This window comes from Pituophis catenifer, unplaced genomic scaffold, assembly GCF_029215685.1.
Source record: "Pituophis catenifer annectens isolate HBS135680 unplaced genomic scaffold, rPitCat1.0.hap2 SCAF_1, whole genome shotgun sequence".
NCBI classification, from domain to species: domain Eukaryota; kingdom Metazoa; phylum Chordata; class Lepidosauria; order Squamata; family Colubridae; genus Pituophis; species Pituophis catenifer.
Window position 1 is genome coordinate 72,596,812 of NW_027256881.1, and position 19,833 is coordinate 72,616,644.

General features: G+C 35.0%; 1 protein-coding gene across 1 annotated transcript in view; it reads left to right on the forward strand.

Annotated features, from left to right (window-relative positions):
- Positions 1–19,833, forward strand: part of WDR27 (WD repeat domain 27) — a 68,690-nt gene that overhangs the window by 20,617 nt on the left and 28,240 nt on the right. The window contains exons 13-21 of the mRNA XM_070931418.1: positions 2,369–2,436; positions 4,362–4,440; positions 7,222–7,296; positions 7,541–7,644; positions 7,840–7,929; positions 9,876–9,997; positions 11,647–11,780; positions 13,754–13,851; positions 14,657–14,778. Of these exons, the coding sequence (XP_070787519.1) occupies positions 2,369–2,436; positions 4,362–4,440; positions 7,222–7,296; positions 7,541–7,644; positions 7,840–7,929; positions 9,876–9,997; positions 11,647–11,780; positions 13,754–13,851; positions 14,657–14,778 (892 nt within the window). The remainder of the gene's footprint in view (positions 1–2,368; positions 2,437–4,361; positions 4,441–7,221; positions 7,297–7,540; positions 7,645–7,839; positions 7,930–9,875; positions 9,998–11,646; positions 11,781–13,753; positions 13,852–14,656; positions 14,779–19,833) is intronic.

The following is a 19,833-nucleotide window of genomic DNA, read 5'->3' on the forward strand; positions in this document are numbered from 1 at the left end:
GCTTGTAGCTGTCCGTACTGAAACCAAGTTTGAATTATCCTTTCTTCTTTTAGTACATTCAAAGACTTTAACTGTAATGTACCTCTTTCCATATTAAGAAGCTCTTTATATGTAATCACATTTTGTTTTTTTTCTATACTTATATTCTCTATCACATGTCTGGGTATTGCCCATATAGGTATCTTATCGTTTAATTTATATTACTACTTTTTCCAGACACACAATAAAGCATTCCTTAATATATGATTTTTAAAAGTCTTGTCCAGCTTCTTGTCATATACTAAATAAGCGTGCCAACCATATATCAAGTCATATCCCTCAATATTCAATATTCTTTCTTCTGTTAAATTGATCCAATCACTGATTGCTGATAGGGCAGCTGCTTCATAATACAGTCTTAAATTGGGCATTTTGAGACCTCCTCTTTCACGTATATCTTGCATTATTTTTAATTTTATTCTCGGTCTTTTCTCTGCCCAAAAAAAGTTATTAATACCCTTCTGCCATTTCCCCAAATTTGCATCCTTTTTGAGTATTGGTATCATTTGAAAAAGTAATAAAAACTTCATTTTTACTACTGCTATTCTTCCCAACAAAGACAATTGTATTTTTTTCCAGTTGTCCATCTCTTTCTGTATTTTTTGCCATAACAGTTCATAATTATACTTATATAATTTCACATTTGAAGTTGTAATATAAACCCCTAAGTATTTAACCTTTTTTACTATTTCAAATCCTGTTTCTAGTTCTTCTTTTTGATTTATAGTCATGTTTTTAGTTGTTATCTTTGTTTTCCATGTATTTATTTTGAATCCAGATACTTGTCCATATTGATTAATTATATCTATTAAACCTATAGCTGATTGCACTGGCTGGGTTAAAGTTACAACCAAGTTATCTGCAAATGCTCATAATCTGTAATCATAATGCCTGATTTTAATTCCCTTTATTTTATCTGACTCACGTATTTTATTCAGCAAAAATTCCAAAGTCAAAATAAACAGTAATGGGGACAGGGGACACCCCTGTCTTGTTCCTTTTTCAATTTTAAAGGTTTCTGTTAAGCTACTATTAATTATTATTTGTGCTGTTTGTTTCTGGTATATTGCCTTAATAGATTGTGTGAAATACTCTCCAAACTGCATCTTTTGTATTATTTTCAGTAAAAAATGCCAATTCATTCGATCAAATGCTTTCTCCACATCCAAAAATATAAGCACTGCAGGGACTTGGTTATTCTTCCCCAAATACTCCAATATATTAACAATTTGCCTTACATTGCTTTTCATTTGTCTCCCATTTATAAATCCAGATTGATCATTGTGAATCATTTGTTGCATAACTGACATTAACCTATTTGCTAATATTTTAGCAAAAATCTTGTAGTCTGTGTTAAGTAGCGATATAGGCCTATAGTTTTTTGGCTGACTATGATCTTGGTCCTCCTTCGGGATCAAAGAAATAAAGGCTGTTCTCCAAGATGGGGGTACATCTCCTCCGAATTGTATTTTACTAAATAATTCCTTAAGTGGTTCCACCATTTCTAACTGCAAATTTTTATAATAAACGGCTGTCAATCCATCTGTTCCGGGAGCCTTACCAACTTTTAACTGCTTAATTGCCGACAAATATGTCTTTTTATGAATAATGGATAGGTAGTCTTCATTTAGTGACTGCCTTGTTTAGCGAGTGTTTGCAGCATCAACAGTGATGAAAACACCTTTGCGACCAATCCGTGCATTTACATCATTCATAAATCTGTAAAGCAAAGCTGAAGTAAGATCACTTAATAACACTTTGCTTAATAACCGAGTTGCCACCCCCAGTTGTGATCTCAAAATAAGTACTACGTGTAACAGTATTCTTAGTGTTTGGTAGAAAACAACAGGTGGCTATTTATACAGCATTTTAAATCACTGGATATATTTAATGTAGGTTATCTTCCATTTAGGTTTTTTAAATATACAATTGTATTATTTAGATTGCAATATCCAAATAAGGTGAGTAACTGGTGGACAGGGATCTGAAGCCAAAAAAAGTGGCTTGCTTAAGATCACCTTGTCAATTTATGGCAGAAAGATTTTGTAATTTCATTGCTTATTCCTCAGCAAATAACCTGCACCAGTTTAGTATAGTTCTATCAAGTAAGATGTGGTTGCAAACATGTATCAAATGGGAAAATCCTTTATTCTGACTGTATTTTGAGCTGTTCATAGATCAGTAATATAGATGATTGCAGTAGCAGGGATCTATTATTATCTATAGTGAATTAACCATTTATCCTAAAAGTAATATCTCTAGTAGTGCTCTTCTGTCAATTGTTCTGAGTGTTAAATATATAATTATATCTTTTGATTTGTGGTTTCAGGTGTCCTCTTCTTGTGACCTCTCCCTTGTACGCAAAGAAGGAAAAAGCCAAACTTGTAAATAAAACAGGTAAATTTGTTAAATTCTACAGTGATTAAATCCTTTGACTAATACATTGGAAAGTAACATCTCAAAGCAAAGATTGAGTAAAGGAAGAAACTAATTGAGGGCTATATGTCAGATATATTTACTTTATTTTATTCATTATTTCATATTCTGAAGTATTTACTCCTTATCCATCTCAAGTCACCATATGCCATGGTATTTACCAGATAGGTCCATAAATATTGACCCCTGCTGGCAAACATGTATTTGATGAGTCAAAGCTTTCGCATAACAACTGTTTCTTGTAAGAAAAGTTATTTATGTTAATAGCCATAGTTGGTCCTATGCAGCATCCCCTACTAATATCAGCCAATTTTGGCATTATACCACAAGTGCAACCAAAGCCTCAATTTGCTCCAAGCTTGCTCATGATGTTCTATCCAAACTAATTACAGGCTTCCCTGGAAACCAACTTACTGTTGTTCATATCTCATCACCTTAAGGGTACATGCAGTATACTGACATACTCAGTACACTATTAGTACAAATGCTATAGCTCAGGGGTGTCAAACTCAATTTCATTGAGGGCCGTGTGAAGGTTGTGTTTGATCTCGGGGGGGGGCATGGCCAGCTCGACATCACTCATGTCAAGGGCGCCTGTGGTGGCCTAAGCGCTCTGCCAGCAAAAACGGGCTCCTGAGCTCTGTTTTTGGCTGTGATGGCCTCCTGCAACCCTCAGCCAGCAAAAATGGAGTTTGAGAGGGCCACGGGCAGCCCTTTCAAGCTCCATTTTTGTTGGCAGAAGGTTGCAGGAAACTGTCACAGCTGAAAAAGGAGCTCAGGAGTGCTGCAGGCAGCCCTCACAAACTCTTTTTGCTGGCAGAGGGTTGCAGGAGACTGTTGCAGCCAAAAACAGAACTCAGGAACCCGTTTTTACTGGCAGAGGGCTTGGAGCACTAGAAGCGCCCCCGACACAAGTGACATCGAGCTGGCCATGCCCACCCTGGTCATGTCCACCTCGGCCCTCTGAGCTCAAACAGAACCCTAATGTGGCCCTCAATGAAATCAAGTTTGATACTCCTGCTCTAGGGGCTACACTTAATTGTGGGTGTCAAAGAAGTATTTTACCAAAAGACCTAATTCCTTCTGCATGCATCAATTTCTAAAATATAGCAGAAAACTCTCAAGGCATAAACTTTCTCCTGCCGAATTTCTAACCCAGAGAAATAAGCAGAAATATATTTCAGAGGAAGCCAGCATAGCATCCATTACTCTGTATTTTGTTATCCTTTGCAGATATGGAATCACAGTTACTCAGATTGAGACCCCGGTTTCCCATATGAAATTTCCCATTCTTTTCAATGAAAATATATAAATTCAAATAGATTTGAATGTATTTTCTCCATTGTAATCATTGGAAAATACACAAGAAGTCCATGTGCCAATCCCCATGCCTTAGAATCATACAGCTGAAATAGGTTTTTAAACTACCAAGTCCGGCCGGCCATGTCACTATAAGGATCCAGGTTAAAGTACCTCTGGTGAACTGAAAGGAAACTCAGCTCATTATCAGCCATTGGTGAACTGCTCTTACACTAGAAAATCAGTTCTATTGTGTCTGATGTCTTTTGATGTTACATATTGTTTGTTTCTAAAACTCCATGGAAATACTTTTTTTGAAATAATTTAAGATTAGTTTAAAATGATGATTTAAAAGCAGAATTATTTAGTCTAACAGATGTAGTGGGAAGAAAGTTACATATCTTTTTGTGTCCATGTAACACTGGAATGGACAATATTAACAGATTAGATGCTGTTTGTATTAGTTTGTATTACCTAATATATGTGGCTCAGGATATCCAAAGTATATCTTTAGTTTCTCTCTCTATATGTATTTCTTGATTCTTAGCTATGAAGTTTATATTAACTATAGATGTTTCTTAATTTAGGTACAAAAACCCATGTAAAAGACAAGCCATTGGTTTTTCATAACAAAATTAAATCATCAGGTTATACATCAGCACCACAGTGAGTGCAAATTACGCTGGTAAATTTAGTTTGTCGCTTTTAATAACAATTTATTGTTTTAATGTTTTATGTGGTATTTTTATTGAATGAATGTAAGCAACTCAGAGTCACCTCAGCAAGATGGGAGGCATAGAAGTTTAATAAATAAATAAAAACAATTGTCTCTTTTACACTCTTTTACACAAAGATTTGGTACAGTATATTTAATGTAAAATGGGCTTAAGGATAAGGAATAAAGAGTTTAAAATACTAGTTTAATTTAACATAATCATGCAGATGAGCCAAAAGTTTGTAATATTATGATTGCCTAAAATGATAAATTAATTTGTATAACCACTCATTAGTAAAATTATAAATTTATTCATTTTGCCCACTTTTAATCTTAGAAGCTGAATCCAACTACCTAATCTGAAGCAATGATTAATTATTTTTATAAAATTAAAGTTTGGACTCTGAGTTAAAGCCATCAAAATTTTAAATTCTGTTCTGCAAATAACAGACTATTAACTGATTTTTCCATTTTGCATATTTTATCTTGGTTTTTTTTAGTGGTGGAATAGAACCAAAAATGAAATGTTTTCTCAGCCACTTGATACCTTAATTCAGTGGTGAAATCTAAAATTTGTTACTACCGGTTCTGTGGGCGTGGCTTGGTGGTGGTGGGGTAATGTGACTGGGTGGGCATGGCCAATTTTTTTTTTTTTTTTTTTTTACTTTTAAAGCAATTTTTTCTACAACCTTTTTGGCGTAAAAAAAGCAGAGGCTTTTTTTCTTTTAAATGCCTCTGACGACCAAGCTGAGTTGCCTGATCATCAGAGGCATTTAAAAGAAAAAAAGCCTCTGCCGATCAGGCAACTCAGCTGGGATCGTCAGAGCCTTTTGAAAGCATTTTTTCTACAACCTCTGAAGAGGTTGTAGAAAAAATGCTTTTAAAAGCCTTTGACGATCCCAGCTGAGCTGCACAATCATCAGAGGCTCTTTTTTTTTTTACTTTTAAAAGCATTTTTTCGGCTGAAGAGGTTGTAGAAAAAATACTTTTAAAAGTAAAAAAAAAAGCCTCTGATGATTGTGTGGCTCAGCTGGGCATGGTGGTGGTGGGGGGGGGAGGCAGGGATTTTTGCTACCGGTTCTCCGAACCACCTGCCTCCATCACTACCAGATTGGGCGATCCGGTCCGAACCGGGAGCATTTCACCCCTGCCTTAATTAGATTTAAGATATCAAGGGGCATTGCTTTTATACTTAGAAGCATATTCTTAAATCCTAAAGGATAAATGTGTTAAAGATTCCGATTGTGATTCTGTTACTGCTAATCCTCCCTCCTTTGTTAAACAGCAGTAGTTGTGTCAGTCAAAACATATCGAAAATTCATCCCTACAGGGCATAAGGTATAGTTATGTCAGAGACTGCCCGTCTCTTACCAAGTTTGCCTTTCCTTCATGTTCTGACAGGGCTGGCTTGCTTCAGGTCCCATCAATTACAGTAGTGGCCAAAATTGTGGAAAGCTTTTCGGAAAAGTGTATTTTTGAGATTTGATGACTAATAACACCACTTTTTTTCCCTGGAGTTTCAAGATAATCATATTCCACTGCTGGAATGGCCTGGGAATAGCCCAGACCTTCACCCAATTGAAAATCTATGGAGCTAACTAAAGAAACATGTTAGTCAGAAGCGACCAACAATAAAACCCAGTTAATAGAAGCAACCATTCAATCTTGGTTTCACATTAAACAGCTGCAGAACTAAAAGACTTGGTTCACTCCATGGGAAGACGTTGTAAGGCCGTAATTCATGCTAAAGGTTACCCAACTATTAATTGATGTGATAATTTTTGTATATCTCGTTTTTTCTATGTGTTTCACTTTTCTTCTTTTTACTATAACTACTATTCTAATAGCAAATCTTTCATAAAAGTTATTGCATTACATTCTTGATTAAATTATCTTTCCATTGATATATAATTTTATGGTACTACTAAAAAAAAAGGGGGTTTATTAGCTAGTTTTAGAAAATAAACTTTTCCCAAAAGGTTTCTACAATTTTGGCCACTACTGTAAGTAACTTCATTTAATGGAACCCAAAAATGGCTTTCTTTGTCATTGCAACTGCCCTTTGGAATAACATCTCCTTCCTAAACCTTGGCCATCCTTAAGTGTTCCCTAAAAATTTGGGATTTTTTTCGTGCCTTGGTTTGAGATAGAAGAACAGAGTCCGGGAATTGCTAGCTATGTGGACAAATGTTTTTGTTCCCTGACAGTGGCTATTCTTCAGCTGCTTTCCTTTGTATTATGCTGTTATTTTTGATTCTGCTCAGAATCATTTGGAGTGAGGGCAGCCTAGATATGAGTGTGAGAGAGGGAGTTATTTAGAGTGGGGCAGCCCATGAATTTTATGTATGTATTGGCAGTACTGTTAAAATATTTATACTTTCTTTCAAATTTTTGTTATTGTAAAACATATACAATAACAGGACTGTAATTGTTGATATAGTTAGTAGTAGTTAACCAATTTTTAAAAAAATCTCCTAGTTTTATGCATGTAATTATGTCCAAGCTTCACATTGTATTGAATTCACCCATACAGTTAATGAGTGATTTTTTATAAAAATAAAATTGCCTTAGAAGAAAGAGTTGATCATTGATTAGAGGATGGAGCAAGTATTAATTCTTCCTTCTTTTATATGGGCTTGAGAATTATTTTTTTTTTCTGATAATGGGATTTTCTGGGTAATAGAGTGCTAAATATTATCATCTATATTAGAGCCTGTTTTTCCTTGTTGTAGCATGCTCATGTTCTCCCCAAATTCAAAAGTAAAGCACAGCAGGTTGACATCAGAATGCAAGAGGAGTTGGAGACGGTAAGTAGTACAATTGTTAAAAGAATACAAAAACATGTTTAATACCAAAAGCATTATCCTGTAATAATAGCGTAACACAACCAAGTAAAATATTAAATTTATTTCAACAATTTATCATTTGTGGTATATCTGCCACAATTTAAAATTGGTAGTATAGAAAGAAATGAGCCTTGCTAAAGCTGCTTTTTCTTGCTTCACTAATTGCTCTTTACCCTTTTTTAATTTTGCTTTATTATTGAAAAAGAAATAAGGAAGACTATCCACTTGGAAAATCTCCTCCAACCGAAAATGTGAGGCAAATTACTGTAACTGATAAACCAACCGCCATATGCTGTATTCAGTATTCAGGTATGGGGGGGGGGGGGAATGACAACTATCTATGGTTTATTAATATTAATAGTTACTTGATTTAGCACTTGGAAACCTTAAAGCTAACCAGTTCTATGTTTACACATGGCCAACTCTGGCCTGAGAATCTGTCTCTCTATATTTTTTGGCATTTTTTATTTATGCTAGATTAATTTGCTGTTCTTGTTGTTCTAGGAAATGGAGAATTATTGGCTTGTGGTTTAGCTGACAAAACATTGCTGGCATTCAAATCAAACCTTATAGGAGAACCAACTGTTTATTCAGGTACATTCATGTTAGATTTTTCTATTTTTAGCTATCCTTTTTTATTTGTCCTCTGTTCCAATATAATAAAAACAAAATCGAAGTTCCAAATAATAGGACAGAAATGGCCAGAAGATATTCAACAAATCTTCCTGCATTTATGAAAACAATAATAAAAATAGAAAACTCATTTAACAACTGGAACAGATCTGGTTAGGAGCTGGACAAGTGAGAATACCTAGCTAATCTTAACTTAATATGTATAAGAACCGGTAATGGAAACATATTATACAGGTCACAAAGATTGATAATTCCACTTTATTTTGTATTAATTAAAGGCATAGGGATAACATTACCCAGTCTTGGCTCCCTCATTTTAAGGACACATATTTCACTATTCAGTTCTGACAGCAGAATTGTATCCATGGCTGGCAGCATAGGAAATGTTTTTTTCCCTAGGGAAAGTAAATTTTCTCTTTATTCCAAAAAATATTAGAGTTTTTAAAAAGTGAGGCTTGTACCATTTATTCTTAGCTGGCAGAGGTTTCTTATGGTTAAAATGGATAATTTTTCTTATTAAAAATGGAATTAGTAAAATATCATTACTAGGCACTAGGGGACAGCCTAGGATCTTTAAGTATATTAACATTAGTAATTTCAACTAAACGCATGTGAAATTACAAATGTTGGATGTGCCACTAGGATTTTATTTATATTTTTTCTTATGATCTGTCCAATTCACCTGGAGCAGGAATGGGCAACATATGGGCTGCATAAGGACCATAACACCCTTTTTTGCAGCTCTTCATGTTCACTGAAATTGTGCCACTTAAGTTTATCAGAAAAGAACCTGTAAATGGAAATACAGGCTAGTCCTCAACTTATAGGATAAGGATAAGGACCGGAAATTACATTTTTAAGCAGTGCAGTCACTAAGTGAGGAATCGTGTGGACTGTACACAATTTTATAGTCTTTTTGCCATGGTTATTAAGCAAATCATCCACAATTATTATACAAGACACCATGTGACTATGATTTGTGACCTTCTGCTGGCTTTATCATTGACTTTGCTTGTCAGACACTGGCTGCAAAGGTCACATGACAATCATATGACTCCAGGATGCTGCAACTGTTATAAGTTACCAAGAATTGGATCATAGCAATGTGACTGTGGGTAACACTGCGAGAGTCATAAGTGAGAGAACCAGTTGCAAGTAACTTTTCTCAGGGCCATTGTAACTTGAATGGTCGCTAATTGAATGGTTGTTAAGTGAGTATTACCTGTACAGTTTTCCACTGACTTGTGTTGGTGAACAAAACAGACATCTGTAAATTCTAGGCTTCATACATAGAAAAGGAAAAAAACCCAAATAACTACCTAAACCCACTCCCATTCTCATTTTTGCAAAATAACATCATTTTTACTTGATCCACTGCATGTCCTGGCTGCCCATTCCCCCCCCCCCCAATGCATTACAAAATGCATGTCTCCTATCCTGGACACTGACAATTATCTGCCCTGAGTTAAATCCCCAGCTCTGTATATGTTTATTTTTCTTTATAAAAGTTTGCTTTTCAAGTCCTACTGTTTGAAATATGGTCTATGAAAAGAAAAGAAAAAAGCGCCAAATTGGATACTGATATTATTTGATCATCCTAGTTGCCCTCATTTGTCCTCATTTCCCCACAAGACTTCCCTTGTTAGGAAGTCTCTATATGAATTTATGAATATGCACAAGGGAACATCAATATTTCTGTATAAAAATACTTTGGATTGTATCCAGGAATGTAATTGCTAGATACTCTTTTGGTGCCTCAGAACATTCTGCAGTTTTAGAGAGAGGCAAGGAAAAGAATAGTGCAACATCCTGTTTTTCCAACAGAACTATAGCTGATTAATATGAGATTTTACTCTGTGATTTCTTAAGAATTTATGATCATTTTTAAATGTATTTATTTTTATTAGGACACGATGGTGCTATTACCTCAGTAGGTTGGAGCCATGACAACAACTGGCTTGTTTCATCTTCTGAAGACAGAACATTAAAGATCTGGTCAGTTAGCAGCGCAGAACCTGCTTTATGTCTGGTAATTAAGCTTTTTAAGTGAAATAGATTTGGGATACTTTGTATTCCCTTTGACTACCAAAATCATACTAATTGCATAGATTTGGAATATATGACACATTAATATCTTAATAATGAAGGGTTTGGTTTTTTGTTTTGTTTTTTTTGGGAAAAAATCAGTGACATTTTAGTTATGGTCATGATACCAATTTGTCTTTCTTGCAATTCTTGGGCAACTTAGGGTCACTCTAATGTTTACTGATTTTTAGAGTGAGTATGAATCTTCCATACCTCACTGGGACCACCTTGCAATGTGATTCCTGATAATCTTTCTAAGGTTCAAAACAGATTTTCTTTTCCAAGGCATTGTAACAATGGACATGTTTCTTCAAAGAGAGGCTCAGCAGAAGACTGGATGCTTATCTATTGCTATTGAGAAATGTAGATATTTATCAGTGTCCCAAAGCTGCTTTTTCAAGAGGCAACTGGACTTTCTTGTTTTTCTTTGAAGACATTTCATTTCTCATCCAAGAAGCTTCTTCAGCTCTAACTGGATAGTGGGTAATGGAAAGATTTATATTGACAGCTGGTCATTTGCATTCTTTTAGAGAGTCATTGAGGCCACTTGGGGGTTTGACTGTGTCCTCAGGGTCATGGGGTCACAGGAGAAAACCGAGGTGCAATCTTCAGGATTTCAACTCCATTCCCACAGCCTGCCAAACAGTTTCCCCTCCATGGAAGTCTGCAAACTTGTCCAGCTAACTGGAACATGGCGGAACATGGCTTTGTTTCATGCTCAGATGTTTCACATTTCATGTTATCAGATCATTGTATTTGGAATTTTTGGGTTCTTTTGGATTACAGGTCTAAGGTCTTATAAAATCAGAAAATGCCTAAATCCTATAAATAAATGCCTTCCCCTCAAACAAATCTTGGCATTATGAGGCTTTTTCAACAGAAATATATATTCATGTTCTTATAAGTTCAGATTTTGAGTTGAGGAAGTCACAGTTAAATTTTGGAAGGAGGAACTTGCCAGTCAATGCTGAGAATATTTTTGTTCATGTGGTCATTCTGTATTTCTACTATTAAAAGAAAATGAGAATAACAACCATCTAATGTGGACATGGAAACAATGCACATTTCCTAAGTCTTATACTCAAAAATTAACATGGCATTCTTTCCTGTGTTTGATTTGTTTACTCAACATTTTCAGTGCAAATTATTTAATGATTTCTGTTTCTCTGTCTCCTTAAATTACTATGGTATCTGCAAGGCAAAAGCAAGCAACAAGCAAACAAACAAAAAGGGGAAAAATATGTCTTGGTGGGAGTAAAAATATGTGACCAAATTCTTCCATCCCTCATCATGAGTTGAATTGATTGTGGTGGGATATAAATGCAGTAAATTATAAATAAACCAGAAAACAAAGCCAACAAAAAATAATTGTTGGTGTATTGGTTAAGTCTATTGGAGTTGGAATTTCATAATATTGATAAATGCTGCTTTAAACTGCATTGAAGAAAAATGTAAGATAAATTAAGATTGGTAATTAAAAATATATCAGTTTGAAAGATAAACTAAATGGCAATAGTCTATAAATAAACTACCTGTGTTTTCTCAATGAGAATTACAGGATGCATGATATGTATTTTGTACTTTTAATTTCAGGGAAAGGAAATATTTCACAAATCTGTCCGATCAGCCCAGTTCTATTATATAGATACGTTCATATTACTGTCCTGTGGAGCAGAATTTTATTTATTAAGATACTATCTTGACACCAGTAAAGATGAGATAAAACGGTATGTAAATGTGTAGGATTGTATTTAAAGTAGCATTAACAGTAAATGCAATACTGTGCTGTTTTGTTCACGTGTGCAAGCCTTACAATAGTTCTTTAAACAGTATAGAAACACCACTATTAGTGCAAAAAATCGTAAAATGTGAGATCTCTTATGCACTGGCTTTCAGAAACAGAAACATTGGTTGTATAGATTTGTTATAGCTGTTAAGGTTGTACTGATATTAGGTATTCATTATATATGCTGCAAAATATATAGATATTACCTTGTATAACAAATGAAAATTTTGCCACTAATAAAAATAATTATTAAAATGAAAAAATGTCCCTACTATTTTTTTAAAGTAAATAGTCATTCTTAAACATAAAAAAACTTTTAAGGCTAACTTGGTATGATGTTGGAACATACAGTAAATATCAGAAAAGAAGAAAAATTAAAGCTGGCACTGTCTTTTGGATAAAAATATGCTATTTCAAAATAGTTTTAGAAATCAGTGCAGTATGCGTACTTATGATGTGAGCATTACTAAACAGTATTAATCGATCGATAAATTTAAAAAGTCAAGTAAAGATATTTCTTTATTATTTTAATTGAAAAAGAGAAGAATCAGTAATGAAAGAAAATGGGAATGATTGATTTTATAAACTAAGCCATTTCCCATAATGGAATCATAGTACAGGGAAAACTAAGAAAGAAGTTATTACATTACATTATTAATCATTTATGTAACATCAATTTCCCTCATTTCTTCCACGTATGTATCACTGTGCTATTTCTGTCATTTGTTCTATCTGGTGAGTCAGATTTGAAAAAAAAAAGGAATGGAAAAAAATGTGGAACATAGACAGAAACATGACTAATGTATTAAATCTCTTATATTAAACTTGTACTTTGCGGGATGGTTTCAATTGTGATGGCTCATTCACACCATCATAGTTAGGTATGGACTAAATAGCATCGGACTGAACTTCATAGTTTTACTATTGACTTTTTTTCCCTATAAATTAGAATATGAGTGGACAGGTTAGCTAGCATGAAATCAGAGGAACTTGAACTTGTTTTGCTGCATTCCTGATCCAGACCAAGAAGTTTAGGCCGATAATTTCTATTACAGAATAAAATCAAAATAAATAGCAATTTTACTGTATTGCAGATTTCATAACACAGACTCCTGATTCAGGATTGGATCACTGATTTAAAAAGAGTTAAAATCTCCTCCTCCCACTTTCCCTTCTCTGCCAGGTTCAGAAGTCTTATGCAGGTAATTCATTGGAGGAAAAACCCACCCATTTATTTTGGCAACTCTATTGCTATTAAATAAAAATAAAAAAATGCTGCCTTAAAAGCAAGCTCTAGGAAAAATCATACTGTAGATGGGATGACAATCCCATTGCATAAACTGAGAGCCACTCACATTATGTTGGACAGGACCCAGCATATAATACAAGGCCGCAAAGTGGAACAGAAGAATTTGACATTTTAACTATCAAGCTGAGCTTGCATATATTGTACAGGATCAGCTGAAATTCTTTGTCAATTGTCCCAGTATAAGTCTAGGAAAACAATATTTTCCACTGTGCAGGGAAGGAACTTTAACTTTTGCTACTGAGATATATGCCTAATTCTTAAGTTTTGCAGATCTTTGTTAGATAGAACAGATGTATTATTTTCATAGGTTAAAGGAAAAATGTATATGTAACTTAGTGCAGTACCTGATGTGCATTAATGAAAATATGGAAAACAAAGATCTGCAGTTCTTTTTTAATGATAACAAAAAGTATATTTTAAGAAAATCCTTTTTTTTTTTTGGCAAAATATTCGGATCCTATATCTCCCCAAAGTAGAAAAGGTAAGAATAAAAAAATGATGCTAAAAAAAGGCTTTGAAATATGGGTTGGAGTAAATAAGGATTTTGTTTTCTCTTTTGCTTCATGACTCTACAAGATACATGTTTATATGATTTATTTCTGCAGATATAGAACAAAGAGTATTTGCAAATCAATACAGAAATTTCCAATGGCATCTACAGTGGAAATTACCAGCCTTTCAGCAGTGAATGATTTCTATTCCTGTATCCTATTATCATTATTATCGTTGTTTTGCAAAAGGCATTAGTTCTTTAATTATAATTCTTTATTGTAATATAAGTAGTCCTCGTTTTACGATCACAATTGAGCCCAAAATGTCCATTGCTAAGCGAGACAGTTAAGTGGATTTTACGACCACAATTGCTAAGTGAATCACTGCAGTTTTGAAGCTAGTGACATGGTTATTAAGTGAACATGGCTTCCCCATTGACTTTGCTTGTCAGAAGGTCACAAAAGGGGATCATTTGACCATGGGACACTGCAACCATCATAAATAGGAGTCAGTTGCCAAGTGTCTGATCACATGATCTTGGAGATGCTGCATCGGTCATAAGTGTGAAAAATGATCATAAGTTTTTTTCAGCACCACTGTAAATGAACTGCTATAAGTTGACGACTCGCTGTAATAAGCAAAAATAAATAAAAAAGATAATAAAAAGTATTATGAGCTTTCATATTCTGGTAACTATTGTCATGCCTTAGTGATTGAAACCTTAGATCACGTGGAATCTTCTACTTGTATGGTGCTGACTGTGGAACTCTATGTCACCATCTCTGCTTCCTGTTCTGTTAAAAATATGAAGGCTATTGCTTAACACATTGTAAGCTGCCCTGAGTCTCCGGAGAAGGGCGGCATATAAATCAAATTTTTTAAAAAAAGGTTGCTATCCCTATTCTAAGTTATTTAAATGCATATTTTTCCTGACAAATGAAAGCCTAGAAATGCTGACTGCCATACTTGTAACATATAATTTATCTAATAGAACTTTAACTTAACAGAAATTACAGATATTGTATTGGCAGCTGGGAGTAACCGAGCACTAGAAATATTTGACCTCAACGTGGGCTGTAGTGCAGCAGTGATAAGAGATGCTCATTCTAGATCAGTTCACCAAATTTGCCAAAATAAGGTAGGCACAATCCCTGTTTATATTTCCAATATTTCCCAAAGCACAAATGAATAGAGTAAGTACACATATGAACAAACTAATGATTAAATAATTTTAAACTTTGCAAAGGTTAACTTGATTTATATTTTGAATGCTTTTATCTTGGTTGGGAAAATGTCTGCTACATTGAATGGAAGATCTGGGCAAATAATTCGTGTTAGTTTTGCTCTTCTGGATCTGCTTGTGAAGCAATTATAGCTATTCAAGGTTCTGCAACTTCTTTGAGGGTAACTTGTGCTGTGGGATGGAGAACTGAAGCCGGCTTCTATTTTCAATTTGAATATATGGCATCTCCAACAAAACCTTGCAATACGAAGAGTTCCTATGTAGATGTTCATATAGCTCAATTGTGTTCTTCCCACCCCAAGATACTACTTTTAACTTCCCTCAAGTTCTCATTTTAACTTTCCTTGAAAATCAGTTAGTATTCCATGGGTAATGTATGTATGTATGTATGTATGTATGTATGTATTTATTTATTTATTTATTTATAAATTTTATTAGCCACCCATCTTACCACAGGGTAACTCTGAGCAGCTTACAGTAATAAGGAACCAACAATCCCTACTCACTGTCACTCATGCCCTAGTCACTTCCCGGCTTGACTATTGCAACAGGCTCTACATGGGGCTTCCCCTGAAAAGCATCTGGAAGCTCCAGTTGGTGTAAAATGCAGCGGCCTGCATGGTTTTGTGCAGACCTCGGTGTGTTAACCTCTCCTGCGAGAACTGCATTGGTTGCCGATTTGCTTCCAGGTGCAATTCAATGTGTTGGTTTTCACCTTTAAAGCCCTTCATGGCTTGGGACCAGGTTATCTGAGAGACCATCTCTTGCCAGTCACATCTATCCAACCCACTAGAGCAGGGAGGAAAGGAATGTTGTAGAGTCTGTTCCCTAAGGAGATACATCTGGTGGGACTCAGAAGAAGGGCCTTCAACATGGTGGCTCCCTCTCTGGAACATTATCCCCCCAGAGATTAAACTGGCCCCCACTCTAACACTCTTTCAGAAAGCCCTGCAGATGTGGTTCTGCCAGCGGGTCTGGGTGTTGTGACTCTGGCTCCCGAGCCTGTCCTCACGGAGGAAGGTGACTCTGAAAGTGATGAGGAGGAACTGACAAGGCCTCCCTCTCCAGGACCCTCCTTTCTGGCAACGCCTCAGGTTCCAGCTGAAGGCCAGGAGGAAAGCATGTCGGGGCACCCACTAATAGGGAGTGATGAAGATCAATCTTGGATTGATCCCAGGCAGCGTCGGAGGGGGAGGCGTGCGCAGCAAAGGAAGAGGTGGGGAAGGGCCAGAGATTGCTGAGTCACTGAGCCATGCCCCACAGGGGATAAAAGAGGGTGGGGTTGCTCCGCAGGCTCTGTGACGGACAAAAACTGCATATCGTGAGCTTCGGATGGGATATTTTTCGGAATTAAGGCTTGGACTTTGTGAATGACTTCTGACTACTCTTTGAACTCTTGGTTGCCCCAGCAACGGACTACAGATACGCTGACTCCTGTTTCTAGAGGTGATAAGAAACTTGGCAGCATTTGGAAAGTAGCTGCCAGAATTTTTATCTGCCAAAGGGATTCAGGTCGGCTTGTAAAAATAAATTACTGTAGACGTCTTTTGCTCGTGTGTCTGCCTATGTGAGGTGGGGGGACAGAACACCAGGGAACCCACAGCAGGTTGGAGCCCATTAAATGGCTAGTATGAATTTGTGTTGTCACAGAGTGTGAGGGGGGGTTATTGTTTTATTATGTTATTATTTTTCTTTTTATTTCTTTTATATGGTGTTTTTATATCCTTGTAAGCCACCTTGAGTCACCATGTGTGAGTAGGCGGCAATAGAAATTTTCTAAATAAATAAATACAAATGTATTTATACATGTACGTTAAAACATAAATAAATGAAAACCAAATATTAAAATCTAATCACATGTGGGGAGGGTGGGGAAGAGTGGAAAGGGATGAGATCTGTTGTTACATGATCAGCCACTTCCATCATGCTGGATATATTGATTGTTCACTGAAATTACTATATTGTCCTATTCTCCCTCCTTATTTTCCTTTTCTTTTGTAAATGCATGTTTGTTTTGTGCTTATGGAAATCATAAGGTCTCTGGAGTTTTTTCAGTATGGTTGTTTGGGGCTGTTTGGTTACATGGAATGTAGATATGCATTCAATATTATTGCCTAAAGTTCAGTCTGAATATTGCAATCCTACCAAATGCTGTTCAGTGTTGCTCAACTCAGTTATTTGACATCTGTTTTGTCAAATGTTTCATCTTCATGAATACTCCAAAGCAAAAGATGTACACAATGTTGTGGTATGTTTGACACATGGCATGTTTTTTTTAATTTGTTTTGGAGTATTATGAATTAAATCAGGAAAGTTTCAATAGATGCTCTATTTTGGATCCAGAGAGTCTGTTGCTTCATGCTGAGGTACCATAAGTTTGTGCACCATTACTTTTCATTAAAAAAACACCCATAAAGCATGTTTGAAATTCCAGTGAGTTGCAAAAGCTACTGCCTGCTGTTGTATTAGCATACTAGGGATTTTAGAAAGAAGCTCTGTTGCACAGATGTAACTAGAAAACTGCAGATCCACCAGTGAGTTCCATCCTCTGTCTTTAGTTTTCTGAAATATTAGATAAATTATTTTATGCTCCATTGGTAAATGTATTCCTTTAGTATGTTTCTTACAATTAATTTGCTCACTGATTTGCACACCAGTCTTCAACACTATTGTTAGGAGGCAGGTGCTCTTGGTTTCAATTATATATCTAATTCCTAGAATTCAAGCTTAGTTCAATTATTAAGAATATTAAGAAAAAAAAGTAAATAATTTTTTTTCTGATTGCTTTATAATTTAGACTTGTTTTTTATTTTTAAACTATAAACTACATCGTAATCTTAGATACTTGTGAATATTATGTGAAGGGAAGTAAGTCTAAACAATACTTTCAATACCTCCTTCCTATGTGCTAATTTATTCCATGTTAGTACAATGCATGTTTAGACAGTATGACATTGTACATAAAGTATGAATTGGCAAGATGTGTAACAGAACCACTGATTTCCCTTGTGGTAAAACTTTATTAGGAGACATTCATTTTTATAGATTTGGACTGATTGTTCTTCTTAAGTTTTTCATCTCATGAATAATGCTTTACTTAAGGAAACATTAGTATCCTGCAGAGTTTTATGTTCAGTAATTGTATGCTTCCTTTTCTAATATATGCATATATATTTTAATCACTGTTCCAGATTATTTATTGACATGACAAGTTTCCTGCTGTCAACTAGTAAATTGTAAATATGTACACACACATCATGTTTATATACTTGTAGTAACATTTCATATATTTATGGAGTCACACTAACTATGATCAATACTTAAATAGTGCAATGGTGTTGAGTTCCAGTAAGTACATGGGTCAATCAACATTGGATCAGATCTAGGGTCGTTGGCATTTATGCAGAAGACTGCCTTTAAAATCTTAATTATGGTTTCAGGGTTCTGTGAATTTCTATGATCTAAGGAAACCTAAAAGTAATTATTTTCATGACTTAACCTCAAATCATGATTTGTGACTCCACAATATAAATCTGAATTTCTGCCCTAATCTGCTACTTTACAAGAGATTACTAACAGAAGCTTGGAAGATAAGAATTTATGAATCACTGATACTGTTCCCATTTAAAATATTTGTACTCCAGAAATGTGCTGACTTGGATACTTTTGAAGCTGAGTAGTAAATAAATAAAAACAAAAGCAATGTTTTTGCTTCTAATGATTTTAATTTTTGTAGAGTAGATGTAATGTGACTTCTTAAATATATTAGCAAAACATATATGGTTTGATATATATGTTGTCTAAATTAGCCTTTGATTGTTGAGAGGCTAGGTTGCAATGTTTGCAAGTACCTTTTTCTTTACTATGATCTAATTAAAAAGCTCTCTAATCCTTGTGTAATATAGTCAGAGCAACATCAATTAAATAATTCAAAAATCTGGTGTTCACTTTAGCTGGTTTTCTAGAATTCTTTGAGAGCTTCATGTATATATAAAGTTAAGGTCTGCTATCTGATATTGGTGGTGTATCCATGCTCCAGAATGTCTTTGTTTTGCAGACAAAGTCTTAAACTATATGGATCTTGTCATTTTAGACACTACCCTTTTCCTTATTCTTCATCTCAGTCTTTAAAATTAGCTCAACATACCTTTCCTCTACCATCTTTTAGTTTAGTCAGTGGCAATTCTGTAAGTGATAAAATTTTATATTTTTTCCTTTGGGATTTTAACTGTAAGATGATTGTTTGGACAGACTTTACATGCAGCTATTTAAAAACATATTCTAAACTAGGGCTTCTTTTTGTAAAATATAGTACTCTGCAAACTAGGCTACAGTTATTTAATTAATTCCATTTCTGCAATGGAAATAAATACATGGTACTGACTCAATTGATTCAATCTACAAAAAACTCTCAAATCAGAAGGAGATTGAGTAGCAAATAGCATAATACTGCCGGCTACTTCTGCTGGCAAATTGCTGCCAGCAATTTGGCAGTTTGAGTCTCACCGGCTCAAGGTTGACTCAGATTTCCAACCTTCCAAAGTCAGTAAAATGAGGACTCAGATTGTTGGGGGACAATATGCTGACTCTTTAAACCACTTAGAATGGGCTGTGAAGCAGTATATAAGTCTAAGTACTATTGCTATTGCTATAATATGAATTAAGTGTACTCTTCCAAGTAAGCCATAGAATATGGAAGATTCTATTAGAAGGTGGAAGAGACTGCTCTATTAACTATTTTTTTTAAAAAAAGCTTTATGCGTCTATAACATGAACCAAACTTTGGACTAGAAGTTGTACGGGTGAAATTTTGTATTTGGTTGCTTATCAACCAAATCTTTTAATTTTAGGCTAAAGACATTTAACACTGAGTTGCTTTGGCAGTATGTGCCAATAATTTAAGGAATACAGACACACTGGGATATTATCTAACTTATCCCTTACTATGCT